The sequence below is a fragment of the Dermacentor albipictus genome, chromosome 8 (assembly GCF_038994185.2).
Source record: "Dermacentor albipictus isolate Rhodes 1998 colony chromosome 8, USDA_Dalb.pri_finalv2, whole genome shotgun sequence".
Taxonomy (NCBI): domain Eukaryota; kingdom Metazoa; phylum Arthropoda; class Arachnida; order Ixodida; family Ixodidae; genus Dermacentor; species Dermacentor albipictus.
Window position 1 is genome coordinate 120,755,465 of NC_091828.1, and position 13,963 is coordinate 120,769,427.

The following is a 13,963-nucleotide window of genomic DNA, read 5'->3' on the forward strand; positions in this document are numbered from 1 at the left end:
TGTATGTATGTATGTATGTATGTATGTATGTATGTATGTATGTATGTATGTATGTATGTATGTATGTATGTATGTATGTATGTATGTATGTATGTATGTATGTATGTATGTATGTATGTATGTATGTATGTATGTATGTATGTATGTATGTATGTATGTATGTATGTATGTATGTATGTATGTATGTATGTATGTATGTATGTATGTATGTATGTATGTATGTATGTATGTATGTATGTATGTATGTATGTATGTATGTATGTATGTATGTATGTATGTATGTATGTATGTATGTATGTATGTATGTATGTATGTATGTATGTATGTATGTATGTATGTATGTATGTATGTATGTATGTATGTATGTATGTATGTATGTATGTATGTATGTATGTATGTATGTATGTATGTATGTATGTATGTATGTATGTATGTATGTATGTATGTATGTATGTATGTATGTATGTATGTATGTATGTGTGTGTGTGTGTGTATGTGTGTGTGTGTGTATGTAGGCATGTATGCATGTATGCATGCATGTATGCATGTATGTATGTATGTATGTATGTATGTATGTATGTATGTATGTATGTATGTATGTATGTATGTATGTATGTATGTATGTATGTATGTATGTATGTATGTATGTATGTATGTATGTATGTATGTATGTATGCATGCATGCATGCATGCATGCATGCATGCATGTATGTATCTATTATTTTGCAACTGATCGTGGCCTACTCCGGCCCATCGTCAGCTGCGCTTTGCTCCTCGAAAAGGCAAGACGTGTATCGAGTGAGCTCCTGAACAACACTTGGCAATGCGGAGAATGTGATTTAAATCACAGATCCGGGACCTCAAAGAGGAGTGACGTGGTGCCGACACATTTCTCTCGCATTTACAGCTCAAACGCCACTGAATTTTGGCATAATTACTTAATAAAGCATCCTTTTGCAAACGCGCAAAAATATATACGTCCTTCACGAGCGGTACAAATTGAAATGTTAGGTTTCATTGCTCTGGTTGCTCAGTGGCTATGGTGTTAGGCTGCTGAGCACGAGGTCAAATCCAGACCACGGCGACCGCATTTCGATGGGGGCGAAATGCGAAAACACCCGTTTACTTAGGTTTAGGTGCACGTTAAAGAACCCCAGGTGGTCGAAATTTCCAGAGTCCTCCAGTACGGCGTGCCTCATAATCAGACAGTGGTTTTGGCACGTAAAACCCCATAATTTAATTTTCTTAAAGGTTTCATTGCTCGAACGGTATTCCATGCTTAGGATAACTTTCATATAAATTATAGATGGTCATAAGTTTCTTTCTTTTCTCTTTATTTTTTTGTGCTGTGCAAACAAAAATGACTGACTTGAGCATGTTATGAAAACAGCACCGAGACACAAACGGGTGTCATCCTCCATCCTGTTTGCGCTGACTTGTTTAGCCATACCGGTAACTTTGCACAACTGTTTCGTCACATTGTTTTAAGTACAACGCATCACACTAGAGATATTCGGGAGGATGGCAGGAAGGGAGTGCCTGGCTTGTAGCCGTTCAAAATTCATGGCCACCTAAACAGCCTGGCGTTTGGATTCCGGAAGCGAGCGCTTGACAGGAGGGTTGACTCTTAACAGGCACTGACAATACGCACCCGCCACTTCTACAAAACAAGGTTTGTTCGACAAAAGTAGTGCCTATTTTCGACAACAAAACTCTTCAAAGAACAAGGCCGTGCATTCTGCGCTGACAATAGCGTGCAGCTATCTGAATGCTGTAACCGGCGTAAGCCAGTGGGTACTGTACAGTTCCTTACGCAGCTCCATAATTGAACATGCTTAAGTTATTTGCGTGGAACCGATGCAGAATTGCTCGGACACCTGCTTTGTTTGTGTAGGGGTAGAAATTGTAGAAAGTCACGCAATGAAAGATACTTTTGAGTGCCACCAAATATGTCAGTAGTCATTACTCCTATGGAAAGAACTACTCACACACACATCATAACAATGATCTCACCACTGAACCCATTGAACCAACGACTGAACCAATAACTCAACTGAACAAACTACTGAACTCATAACTACCACATGACCGATCAGTATACGTTCTCAATATGACGGCTGTTCTATGGCTTGTACGTCCCAGGTCCTGAATCAAATCTCGGCTGGGGCAAAGGATTTCTTAATGGACGAACTCTGAGGCTCCAGAAAACCTGATGACGATAAAGGAGACGGCAATGTCTAAGCCACACCCCACAAAAAAGAACATAAATCAAAAACGAAAAAGAAAACAAGCAATAACTTGCGCTTAACTAGTGTGGCTGTAGTAAACAAGGCTTAAAGATTCAGTACAACGTGCTCAAAAGTTACTAAAAGTCAGGGCCGGTGTCCACGAAATAGCCCTTGCAACAGAATCGTTCGTAAGATGCGGCACCAGCTAGTCCCGAATATCAACCGCCGTGGTTGCTTAGAGGCTTTGGTGTTGCGCTGCTAAGCACGAGGTCGCGGGACCAAATTCTGACCACGGCGGCCGCATTTCGTTTCTTATTATTATTTGTTTTGAAAACGTTTACACACTAGACAGGAAAGGAAAAGCGAGGAGCAGGCAGGCAACTGCCACCGGAAAGGGCACAACGCCTGGCTACTTTTTAGAAAGGAGGAGACAGATATAGAAAGGAAAGATGGGAAGACGTGGAGGAAGGAGGAAAGAAAGTCGAAGATTACACATCTAAAAGAATGAAGTAGAACACACACAGCACAGATCGCACACAGTAGGGCATGTCACTACAGGTCACGTCACTAAAGATTGTCGAAGTAGAAGAAATAGCGTTTCAGGCTGCGAAATGCGAAAACATCCGTGTACTTAGATTTAGGTGCACGTTAAGGACCCCATGTAGTCAAAACAAAGTCGTAGTCCCCCGCTACGACGTGCCGCATAATCAGTTCATGTTTTTGCACGTAAAACCTCATAATTTATTTTAAATTAATCATGAGTACTATTATAATTATTGCCATGGCGGCCATACATTAGCAAATATCTCGGGGCCTTTCGGCGAACCGCCATGTAAAAAGCTTTGCGAATCAGGCTCAGGAGGCCCTACTTTAGCCCAAACCGAAATGTTTACGATCGGCCAATGACTCTTTGGTCGTCGCATTATTACCTGTCACGACTAGACATATAACACACCGGCGACACAATGATTACGGCGCACGGCCAGCCAGCATGAAACTAGTAGTAGTGAGCAGCATCGCGGCTTGTAGCGATCGGGCGTCAACGTCAGCCTTCGTAACGCTGCACCCAAATATCGGCGACGTATACTTCGCAGTTCGAGCCACATGTCGAACTTGTCAGGGGTTCCCTTCATCTCGCGTTCTGTGGCTTTACGGCAGCCAACGGAAGACAAAGTCGGCACCCCACACAAGCAGCGCACGTGACCCGCAGGTAACGGCGTGGCGTTACTTTCCGAGAACCGGCGCTCCATGCTCGAAGGCGCACCAGTGAGGTGTCGTCTGTTGCGCGACGCTGACAGGTTGCGTCACGCTACTAACCCGCCATTGGCCGTTCCGGGTTTCGAAAACAACACCCCCGAGGTGTTTAAATTGGGAGCTCCGAGCACTGAGATTCATACCCGCCGACTATTTCCCGGCTTGGCTGCTGTCCTGGATTGTTCTCACCAACTTTAACTTCGTTGCTCCGACTTTCGAAGTATTGCGCGCAGAGGTTGCTTTATCGTGCCATGCTCTTGGCTAGGATTTGGCCTTTCATCACGCTTTCTGACGCGGGAACGAGGTTTCAATCACCGAGTTGCGAGTGAAGCTCTGGATCGTGTCGATACTTTAGCAATATGACTCCAGCGATGTCATACGTTCTTCTGGTGCTCGGAGTGGCAGTTCTGCCTGCTGTTAATGGTAAGTTCAGCTTTTGCCGTTTGTCATTTAGAGTGACTTTTACAATGTCTGTGGCTGTAGTCGCTCGAATATTCGATTTGATTCTAAGTGAGGGAATCCTTACAGGCGTGTAAGGTTTACGAATTGCTATTTATATAGGCGCAGTTTTTAAAGATGTTCCGTAGGTATGGCACTCAGAAAAGAACAAAAGAAATATTGTGATGTTCCGCATTGCTGAGTTACAGAGCCGTAAACTTGATAGTTTCGTTTTCTGAAAATTTACGATTTTTAACACGTAAGTTAAATTGATCGCCCAAATCCCAAATTCGCCACAAACAGGCACCAGAGTTCAACGTTTTCACTTAAATGCAACAAATCCCATCAAATTTGGTGCACCAGTTACCAAAAAAATTAATTTCACCTTTCCCGTGGATTCAGATGGGAGCGCCCGATCTTAAGCCCTAAACGCTTTATCTCGAATAACGGCGGCGCTAAATTAAAGAACACTTGAATAGTTTTCATTCAATCTGGTTGATTACCATGCGGCAAAACCTCAGTACTCGAGGAGTTTCGCATTTCTGACGAGTGATTTAGAAAAAGTATGTTGCGGGCACGAAGCAAAGGCAATAACCATTGCTCAGCAGCAAAACGCTAGCGTCTACGTTTGGAGCGGTTTGTGTTTTTGGGAGCAAACAATTGTCAGGACTCAATAGCAGGCCGTTAATTGCAACCACGAAAATATGTTGGAAGCGCATGTTCTTGGCTGAAATTGCGCAAACGATACCCTTTTCTTTGTTGTAATCGTTCTACTGCGCAGATAAGCATGCTCCCCCCCCCCCCTTTATTTTCATGCAGGACAATGCATCAATGTTACACTTCCCAACATTCTCAACTTGGGTGAGGTAAGTCCTAAATTATATTGCTTGAGAACAAGTAACGAATTTCATGATTCCTCAGTAAAGCAAAAACAAACAAGCGCGAATCCAAAGGCCAACTTAAGAAAGCCTTTTGTTCGTAATGGCCGTTGGCCACTGACCGGTCACCTTCCGCAATATTATATTATTATGTAGAACATCAACATTTGTCGGCATTTGCTATTACAAAAACTTCTAGCGAAAGTACTTTCTCTGCGAATACGAACCCTTATTTTGCTTTCGTTGAGAGCGTTGTAAAACGCTTTTCGCTTACTTTTATAGGCACGCGGCTGCCCATGAAATTTGCGAAATTCTACGCTTTTGCTTTATACACAACATTCCAAAAGTATAACAAATTCAGAGTAATAAGCTCCAAATTCATGACAAATAATGACGAAATATATGTTATTTAGTTAGCGTTACATTAAAAACATGTATTTCAGTATTCTGTTTGTTCTAACATCATATTACCATAGCAACGTCAGCCCATATAACACTTAGATTTTCAATATTGAAAAGACTGTACTGAAAATAATCAATGAATGGGGAGAAAGATAAGGAAGAAAATGTGGCATTCATTTGTTGTCGATACTTTCTTCTTACCAAACAGCACAACAATGTTGCCTATTTTCCCACCAACGGATGTTATTTTTTACCTCCAGTGCCTTGGAACTACGTTGAGAGCCTGTCCTGAAACGTCGGTAAGTTTTGGAATATCCTACGCAAATTTATACGTCTACATGCTTTGTTGAAAAATACAACTGCATTTCTTTTTTTTTTACTACGAAGTTGTCAGCGTTTTGGTCACTTTACAGATCGTAAGATTCCACCGAAGTAAATATACTGCTGAATTGTTTTTAGTTAGAGTAGTTAAAACGACCATAAAAAGAAGGGGCTGCCAAGAGCGAGAGAAAAGGCTTCATTGATGAAGTCAAGCATTAACTTCAGCAATAAAGCGTGAACTTAAGTATTAACCTTAAGCACATTAATTAAGTGCGGCATTTTACATAGCATAACGGTGCTAAATGAGCCATTCTTTGTTGGTTCATTCGTCTCTGATATCTTCGTTTTCAGTGCTGGTAAATTTCCTGTCACAATACCTACAACCAACGATACCTCAACTACCTTCTTTAAACGGGACTTGAACATTTTTGTTTTTTCGCGATACGAAGTAAAACGTTGTAGTGATTAACTTTCGAACATTGTCCTTTTCAGGCGGGCCTTGTACCAGATCTCACTCGTGTCCTCGGGGTAAGTATCTGCATGAAGAGAACGTTTAGTTTAAACACTGTTGTCTTCCATGAGTACAGACTTGCATGATGTCTTTAAAAGCAAGTGTAAAAATCACAGCTCAGTTATGCTGGTGTAGCTCTTTGTTCCGTATTTAAAGGGCCGCTAAAGAGGGACTTTGAGTTGAACGGCATTGCAGCCAATCAACGTTTGTGTTGTAGCAAAGCAGCCGCTCTGACGGTGAATAGAATGATAGTCATCATCATCATCAGCCTGGTTACGCTCACTGCAGGGCAAAGGCCTCTCCCATATTTCTCCAACAACCCCGGTCATGTACTAATTGTGGCCATGCCGTCCCTGCAAACTTCTTAATCTCATCCGCCCACCTAACTTTCTGCCGCCCCCTGCTACGCGGAGTGATAGTATGTCATCCTAGATGGTAGAACGAATGAGATGCGGCTGAAGTGGCCCTACAGTTAATCGTGACGTCATCACTTCTCACAGCATATCCACTTGAGGCACCATGCAATCATTTGTGCACACCACTTGTTTTTGCCTGTTCTGTCGAGTGGTGACCAAGAAAAAAAAAGAACTGATATGGAGCTTGCGATGAATTGAACCACCTGCATGCCCAATTTGCCTGTTTCGGTTCAACGTGCTGCGTATTGCTGCAGACGACCACTTTGCTACTTGCACTGTCGTGTTTGACAGGACGTTCGACGTGCTGCTTTCAGGCAACAATGCATAATGAATATTTTTTTTCTTTTGTAGTAATACAATGCAGTCAATAATTTTAAATTTCGCAGGTACTTCAAGCTGAGAATGACTTCTTGTTTTGCAACAACGTAGAATGGTAACAACAAAATTCAAACAGCGCTAGACGACAGGACCAGAATGAGGAGGAGACAAACACGGCGCTGAAAGACAGCGCCGTGTTTGTCTCTTCCTCATTCTGGTCCTGTCGTTTAGCGCTGTTTGAATTTTATTGTTACCATGCAACACCAACTCGCCCAATCCGCTGCCCTTCTGCATAACGTAGAAGTATTGACTGCACAATAAACGAATGTTTAATTACGCTTTAATTATTCGTGTCTTTCAGTTAATGGAGTGTTGAGTTCCTTTAAATAAAGTTGCGACATTGCGACACATTCATATATAGTCTATCATAATTAGTGCCTGAATGTACTCGAATCCACTTAATTGCTCACGTCTTAGTTATCTGTTAGTAGTTAATTGTTTATGTAACAAAACCAAGTACACAACCGAGCAGATTTCGCTAGTTTGGCATGCCCTCTCTAATTTTTATACGCGATATATAGGAGGTATTGGAGCCTGTAAGTGACGCCCTGCTCCTAATTTTCCCGTGTAATTCCTACAGTGTACGGCAAACACAAAAATAAAAAATTCCGCCTCCATTACACCCTGTGAAAGTGGATGTACAGTGTTTATAGGAAACGTGTCTTTCGACAAGAGGTGACGCGAACACTGAGTCTCAATCACGACAAGATTCCACCAGGACGATAACATACATAAAAAAAATGGAGCATTGTACTCACGGTACGTTTTCAAAGTAGCGAAGCTGGTGGGGACGATAGACAAGCACCGCCACCACAAGCGAAGTACGTCAGGCGTGCGCGTACGCGTGCAGAAGTGCAGCATACATACTTATCCTTCAAGGCCACCATCCAAGCCCATGTGCCTTATTGAACTAAATCAATGTTTAAAAGTAAATTGAGTCGTGAAATGCGTAAAGTACGACTTATACGCAAGCTACAGACTTGATAACCTCGAATTCTTATTTGAATATACCAGAAAACGCAAATTTGTTACACGGAAACTGAATTACAAAGCTCTTTTCCAGCCTCCGTTTTTTGGGTGAGCACGCCACGAGAAATCCAGGCCAACTAGAGGTTAACAGCTTCACTGCAAAATGAAACCAGTGCATATAAATAAATCGAACGCTGAAACATCAATCGAAGGTCAACTTAAGGTCGCCTTGAACTGATTGTTGGAAATTTGGCAATGCTTTTCGGCCGAAAAATCATTTTGCAGTTTTAATCCTACTAGCTACGGTACAAAGAATTCTCAAATTTAAATAAACTCAAATAGGTTATTTTGTGGAACTGTAATGTTTACGATAATGCCATCGCAGCGCGGAAAAGTACGTTTTTCTGGCCACCGTCATCGTCTGACCACTATACCGAAACCTTCTTCCTTCACAGTGCGTACTCCAGATTCTGCCTCAGGTTGCAAGCCCAGTCTCCGTGCTCTTCAACGTCGTCGGTGTCCTTGAAGCAGTTTTGGCTAGGCTCGGCCTATGTTAGTACCCTTTTCTTATCGACTTCACCAGTAACTTTTCATTGATTTTCAATGCCTTTTATTTGTTTGTTGTTGTTAGGAGGACGCTAAAACATGTTGCACATACTGCTTTTAAGAATGTCTCTTCGCAAGGACTTACTAGTACTAGCGCGGTTTTGTTAGGGTGGTGGATTGTAATGCAAGTCCTTGCTGCACAAATGTGTTTTCAATATATTCGACCCACTAGACCATTGTAGGGTGATTATAAGTTACACTGTAACTTACGGTGTTCACGTTGCTACGTATGTACTCAAAAATTTTGAAGTTTAACATTTTAAGAAGCTTCTGCGTTTTGTGTGGTCGTTCAAACTGTACTGACGGTTGTGAAGAAATCCCTGATTTCAACCATGTGTATTCGGCCTTCGCAGAATTCATGTGCGTTATCGCGATGTAGGGCAAACATGGTAAACCATCTTGCGGCTACTCTGCACGTTTTTGCCTACTCGCGTTTATCCTCGCAAACACGCCGCTAAAGCGGCAAGTCTTTGTGTCAAAGCCATACCCAGCTTGGTTCTAAAGCTTCACAAGGCTGGATCACATGATGGCAGCTGCATATCGGTTAATCTCTGATGACTGCAGTCAACAGCGTTCGGTTTCTTTCAATTTAACGTTGAGGATTCCTTCGTTAAAATTTCAACGCCATATAAACAAAAATAACGAACCCAGTGCAAAATGTTTAATTGAATTGTTGCACAAGGTTATTTAGCAACCACTCTTATCCTGGCTTTCGCACTGCAGCTGGCGACATCGGTGGTCTTACTGACATCCTCTGCAATCCCCTTGGAATCCCGCTGTTCACCTGTGGTGCGTTCAGCCCAGGAAACATCGCCTGCCAAGAACCTCTCCAGATCAGCTTGCCCAGCGTGTTCAACGTGGGAGCGGTGAGAACGATCATCATATCCAAGCTTGCACTCTGGTTTCGTGATAAACGGGAATGTGGCAGCCAGTGTGCCACGTCAGCCCTGATATGTGCTTGTTATGTGCTAAATTGTTTCTGAGATATGCCGGCCCTCCTGGGTACATTCCCTAAACTTTAATCTTCAATCACTGAAACGGGTGTGCTGTAAGTTAGAATTCACAATGAACGCAGCAGAGTACAGTAGGAAGCAAATACATCCAACCTCTCCATCTCATCCTTCATGGAAATCTAATCATATGAGTATACACACAGACGTCATTAACAGAAGGAAAACTACCAAGATGGGAAGTATACTCGCTTCCGCATAAGCTCTTCAATTTCGTGTCAGGTGCAGCCTTCACTGCTCTGTCATTAGTTGTTATACGGATATTTATTGGTGTTTAACTACTTTATCGTCGCGCTTTTTGTTTCACTATGGATCAAAAATTGAGCGACTATAATAAGTGTTTGTGCCTTAATAGTTTGCTGCATTTTATGCCCGTTTCAATGTTGCAGTGTCTGAACACGACCCTCTTGTTCTGCGAAGCCGGATCCACAATTTCGGTGAGGAACTGCAGTTTCCTTTAATATCACCTAATTTTTTATGCCAAGAGGAGTTTTCTTACTGACAGTGATGTTCTTCCTTTTGCCCAGGACTCCATCCTGAGAGAACTGTTTCAAGCAGTCGGCGTAAGTGCGATCACTACTCGAATAGAACGACAACCTAATTTCTCCCCGCTCTCGAGAGATGAGGCTGAACGTTATTGTTAGAAATGACGACTGCAGAGACTGGGCACTAGCCACTATGTTCTCTGAGTGGTTCAGAACCAGAGCCTCATTTAGGGTAGATTCTTCCTCATTCTTGTAACTGGGTCCATGGTTAAGTACGAGGGGCAATGTTCAACATAACTAAACTGGTTCTAGTATCAAGTGTGCGGGAGAACGCTCCGGATTTCATTATGACAGTGGCCATTTTATCGTAACACTTTTATATATTGTTATATCCATTCAAAAGCTAAGAAAAAAGTTCGAATACATACGAGGTCGTTTTTTATGTTTTATAATTCTATATAGGATGTGTTCTAATTTAGGTAGGTAGATAAAATTGAGAAAGCTTTCCATTTACAGCTCGAGCCTAATTGGAATGAAGTTAAGAGGCATAGCAGCGAGAGAACACACCTTTGATCTGAATAATGAGAATAAAACATCGCCAACATTTTGTTCTCTACGTGAAACGAGAAGAAGCGATGGCTGCTCTCACCAATTATTTCTTGTCGCGACAACCGAGAGCAAGTTTTCCGAATGAAGCGGGCGGTTCTGGCACTTGTTGCGCCATCGTGTTTGCCTCACGCGGTATTCAGTGGTATAAGACGCACATGCACAGTCAGCCTAACGCATCACGTATCGGGCAAAGCCAAAAACACTATCACATGATTGCAAACGAAGATGTTTCCGTAGGGACAACTCGAAAAGAGGTCAGTGCTCTTAACTGCTCGCTGAAGTTCGTAACAAAAACCTGTATAAAGTTGTTAACGACAAAGCGGCGAACTATGTGCTAAAAGAATTCACAAGGTATATTCTGTTATCCCTAAGACGACTTGAAGGCGAAAGCTCAGCTGCCGATGCATTAAAGACGGACGCATGACGTACGCACCCCGCTCAATTCGCCTAGTCTACTTCACTTAGTAATCCCTCTTCATTCGCTTACTCATCCTCCTAATTCGCTTAGTCATCCCCCTTAATTCGCTTCGTGTACTCTGCTTACTCATCCCTCTTAATTGCAAAGGTCGAAGGTCCAACTCCCACCCGAGGTAGTAGGTGCGAGTGCCTTAATTAACTCTGAATTATCTGCGCCTTAATTGACTTCCCCTTAATTACTACCAAAGCTGGCGGGTTTCACTCCCACGAAAGGCCATGGAATCGAGTGCTTTAACTATATCTTAACTAACTATGCATGAATTAACTTTGGCTTCATTAACACCAAAGGTTGTGGGTTCGACTGTCACAAATGGTCGTGGGTTTGACTCCCCGCAAAGGTCGAGGGTTCGTAGCCTTTTTGTACCTTTCGTGTCATCGACGCATTTTCGCTCAAGGTTGACTGACCGATGAGACATGTAAGGCAAAAATATATTTTTCCGTGGGCAGTGTATTCTGAGCGTGGCCCCGGAGGGTCTGCAACTGGACCTTGTCTCGAGCCTGGTGTGCCCCCTGGTGGACATCCTCAACTCGTCGCTGAACGAGTTCACCGCGCTGCTGCCCTTCCGGTTCCTCACGCGAGGAATCACCAACGCCGTCAACTCGCTCACCAACAACCTGCTCGGGGCCGTCGGTAACTGTGAGTCACGTTTGCATTATCTGAACGTCGAGGGTTTCATAACCACTTCAATGACGTATTATGGCCAAATTGCTGTCAAGTATGACAGCAGGGTGGTCATCATACGACATTGAAGTGGTAAAATAAGATATAAGCGACTTTTGGCAATTTACCTTAATTACAAATAGAGATCACTAGTGTGAAGTTGAAATACGTTATTTACCATCTCGCGAAAAGAACAGATATAGTGGGTTCAAGCAGATGTGCCAGTGCACAAGCAGACAAGGATCCTCTGGTACAAGAAGCAAATTTGTTGGCAACGCTGATGAAAGCATCGTTTATAACTTTCAACTGTAGAGATATGTATATAGACTTAATAAAGTTATAGTGCAAGAATATAGCTCACTAGCTTTAGCATAACACTGCATGCGAAGGAACAAACTGCAAATATATGTTTATATATATATATATATATTATGCTATGTTTCTTTAGGATATACACTTCTTAAACTTATAACAGCCTCTTGGCACTTGTCGCGTAATTGACGGTAAACTGTCTCGATTGTCGTTATAGTAATTGTCGTCTGCATTTTTTGCTCGAAAAAAGTTTCTTGTGTTTAACTCACGGATTCTTTTGCCTGTTTAAAAATATTATACTTACGACAAATGCAGGTAACAGATAACTTTCAAGAACCAAGTGCCCCCGAGTTCGGTCCATGTGCCAGGAAAAGAAGCAAAATGAGGCCGAACATCGACGCCATATTGCGGACTGAAGTAGACGCTGCCATACTCATCCGCACAAGCAGAGCCAGGAGCCACAAGACCTGCCAGCAGTCGTCATGTCGTGCTCCATGCAGGACGTCTTGGATGTGCAAGCATGACAGACAATCAAGGACATCTTGTCGGAGCACGCGGATGCTCGAAAAGTAGCCCAAATACTGTATCGTGTTATTCTAGGCCGAGCCGTTGGCCCTGTGCCTCGTAGCCGTACAAATGCAGCGACGTAATGACCGATCGTCTGCCGGTCGCGACTCAAGCGTGGACCCACTTGAAGCTCGATTCGTCCGGTTCTTGGTGAATAAAGTAAATCATTGGTCTCAATTCGTGCAGCTGTCTGTTCATTGACCCACCTGGGACTCCTTGATCATTCTATTGCAGATTGTGTACAGTTGTTTTTTCAGAATTAACACGCAAAATATTCGTTACGACTGTGAAGTCGGTAGCGTAGGGACCTGTATAAAAGCACCCGGAATACCTGTACTGAATATCTGTACGGAATCCGCAACTTTGCCTGCGTATCCAACGAGACGGAATGTCACACAAGACCTAATATCCGCTGTTTGATAGTCTCTCTCTTAGGATATACAAGCACAGAATCTTAGCGCACGGTTCGGGCATAGCACGGCGAGCAATTGTGTAAAGAAGGAACGTGCTACAAGGTCAGATCAATGTAGCGATTCCTTCTGTTCGATTCTATGCCACTTTGATCACCTGCTTTGTCTTGCTGGCCTATCCCGCTGATGCAGCGGGAAAAGCACCTCCCTGACACGCGCTTTAACCATGCACTGACCGCCATGACCAACGTTCGGGTACTAACATGCTGAGAAGCTGTGTCCATGACGTGTCCCGTGAAAACTACCTATACTGTCATGAATACTTTTGTCTGCACTTCTTGTTGAGCCGGTCGTTAGCGCTGTCCGTTCACACTTATGATAACTCGAAAAATGACTGCTACTCCTCTTTGATCTTTCCCGGTGCCTTCTTCCATCTGCCTCGCGTCAGTAGTGTCCAGAACGTGACGTCACCAGTGTGAAAGCTGTCACGTGGTTCGTATTCGAAGGAACTTAGTTTATATCAGTCTGAGTCAATGACGTGGAAGCTTGCGAGCTTTTATCTCTGACGCACTTCAGTCGCGGGTTTCCAGTCGGTTATTTTTCATATCTTAAAGTCATTTTAAGATTTATCAAGATTGTACCTTCCCCCTAAATTGACCTTTCGTACGCAGAACATGTGACGTTTTTCGGCGCAGATGCTCCGGACAACAAAGGCATTCCTGAGCACAATGTGAACGCATCTTTTCTCCGAGGTCTACGTCACAATGTAATTCGTCGAACGATAAAGTCATACGCGGTCGTTACTAATAAGCCGAACTAACTCGGCGACGGTAAAATCACCCTAAATTATAAAGCATGGGTCTTGCGCCGCTATTACTTGTTTTGAATGCGAAAGCACTATATGTCCCATGAGGCAGAACATACGGTGTAACCGAATGATGGTACCAAGAATCATCATCATCATCAGTGACGTCATCAGCCCATTGTGTGACGTCAGTAGTCATACAGAGGCTAGTAAACGGTATAACAAC

The 13,963-nt window shown here is 43.1% G+C and overlaps 1 protein-coding gene across 1 annotated transcript; it reads left to right on the plus strand.

Annotated features, from left to right (window-relative positions):
- Positions 1-3,639: 3,639 nt before the first annotated feature.
- LOC139049117 (uncharacterized) lies at positions 3,640-12,686 on the plus strand. The gene is made up of 10 exons (XM_070524342.1): positions 3,640-3,905; positions 4,740-4,786; positions 5,461-5,499; positions 6,014-6,049; positions 8,251-8,347; positions 9,125-9,267; positions 9,801-9,848; positions 9,939-9,974; positions 11,430-11,619; positions 12,271-12,686. The coding sequence occupies exons 1-10, from the start codon at positions 3,842-3,844 to the stop codon at positions 12,279-12,281; spliced, it is 711 nt and encodes a 236-aa protein (XP_070380443.1). The 5' UTR covers positions 3,640-3,841; the 3' UTR covers positions 12,282-12,686.
- The last annotated feature ends 1,277 nt before the right edge of the window (positions 12,687-13,963 follow it).

Bases quoted from the DNA above. Each gene is read 5' to 3' on its own strand.
- LOC139049117 (XM_070524342.1), top strand. From the start codon at position 3,842: ATGACTCCAGCGATGTCATACGTTCTTCTGGTGCTCGGAGTGGCAGTT. The intron at 8,348-9,124 runs GTTAGTACCCTT...TTCGCACTGCAG, and splicing joins TTTGGCTAGGCTCGGCCTAT to CTGGCGACATCGGTGGTCTT. The intron at 9,975-11,429 runs GTAAGTGCGATC...TTCCGTGGGCAG, and splicing joins AACTGTTTCAAGCAGTCGGC to TGTATTCTGAGCGTGGCCCC.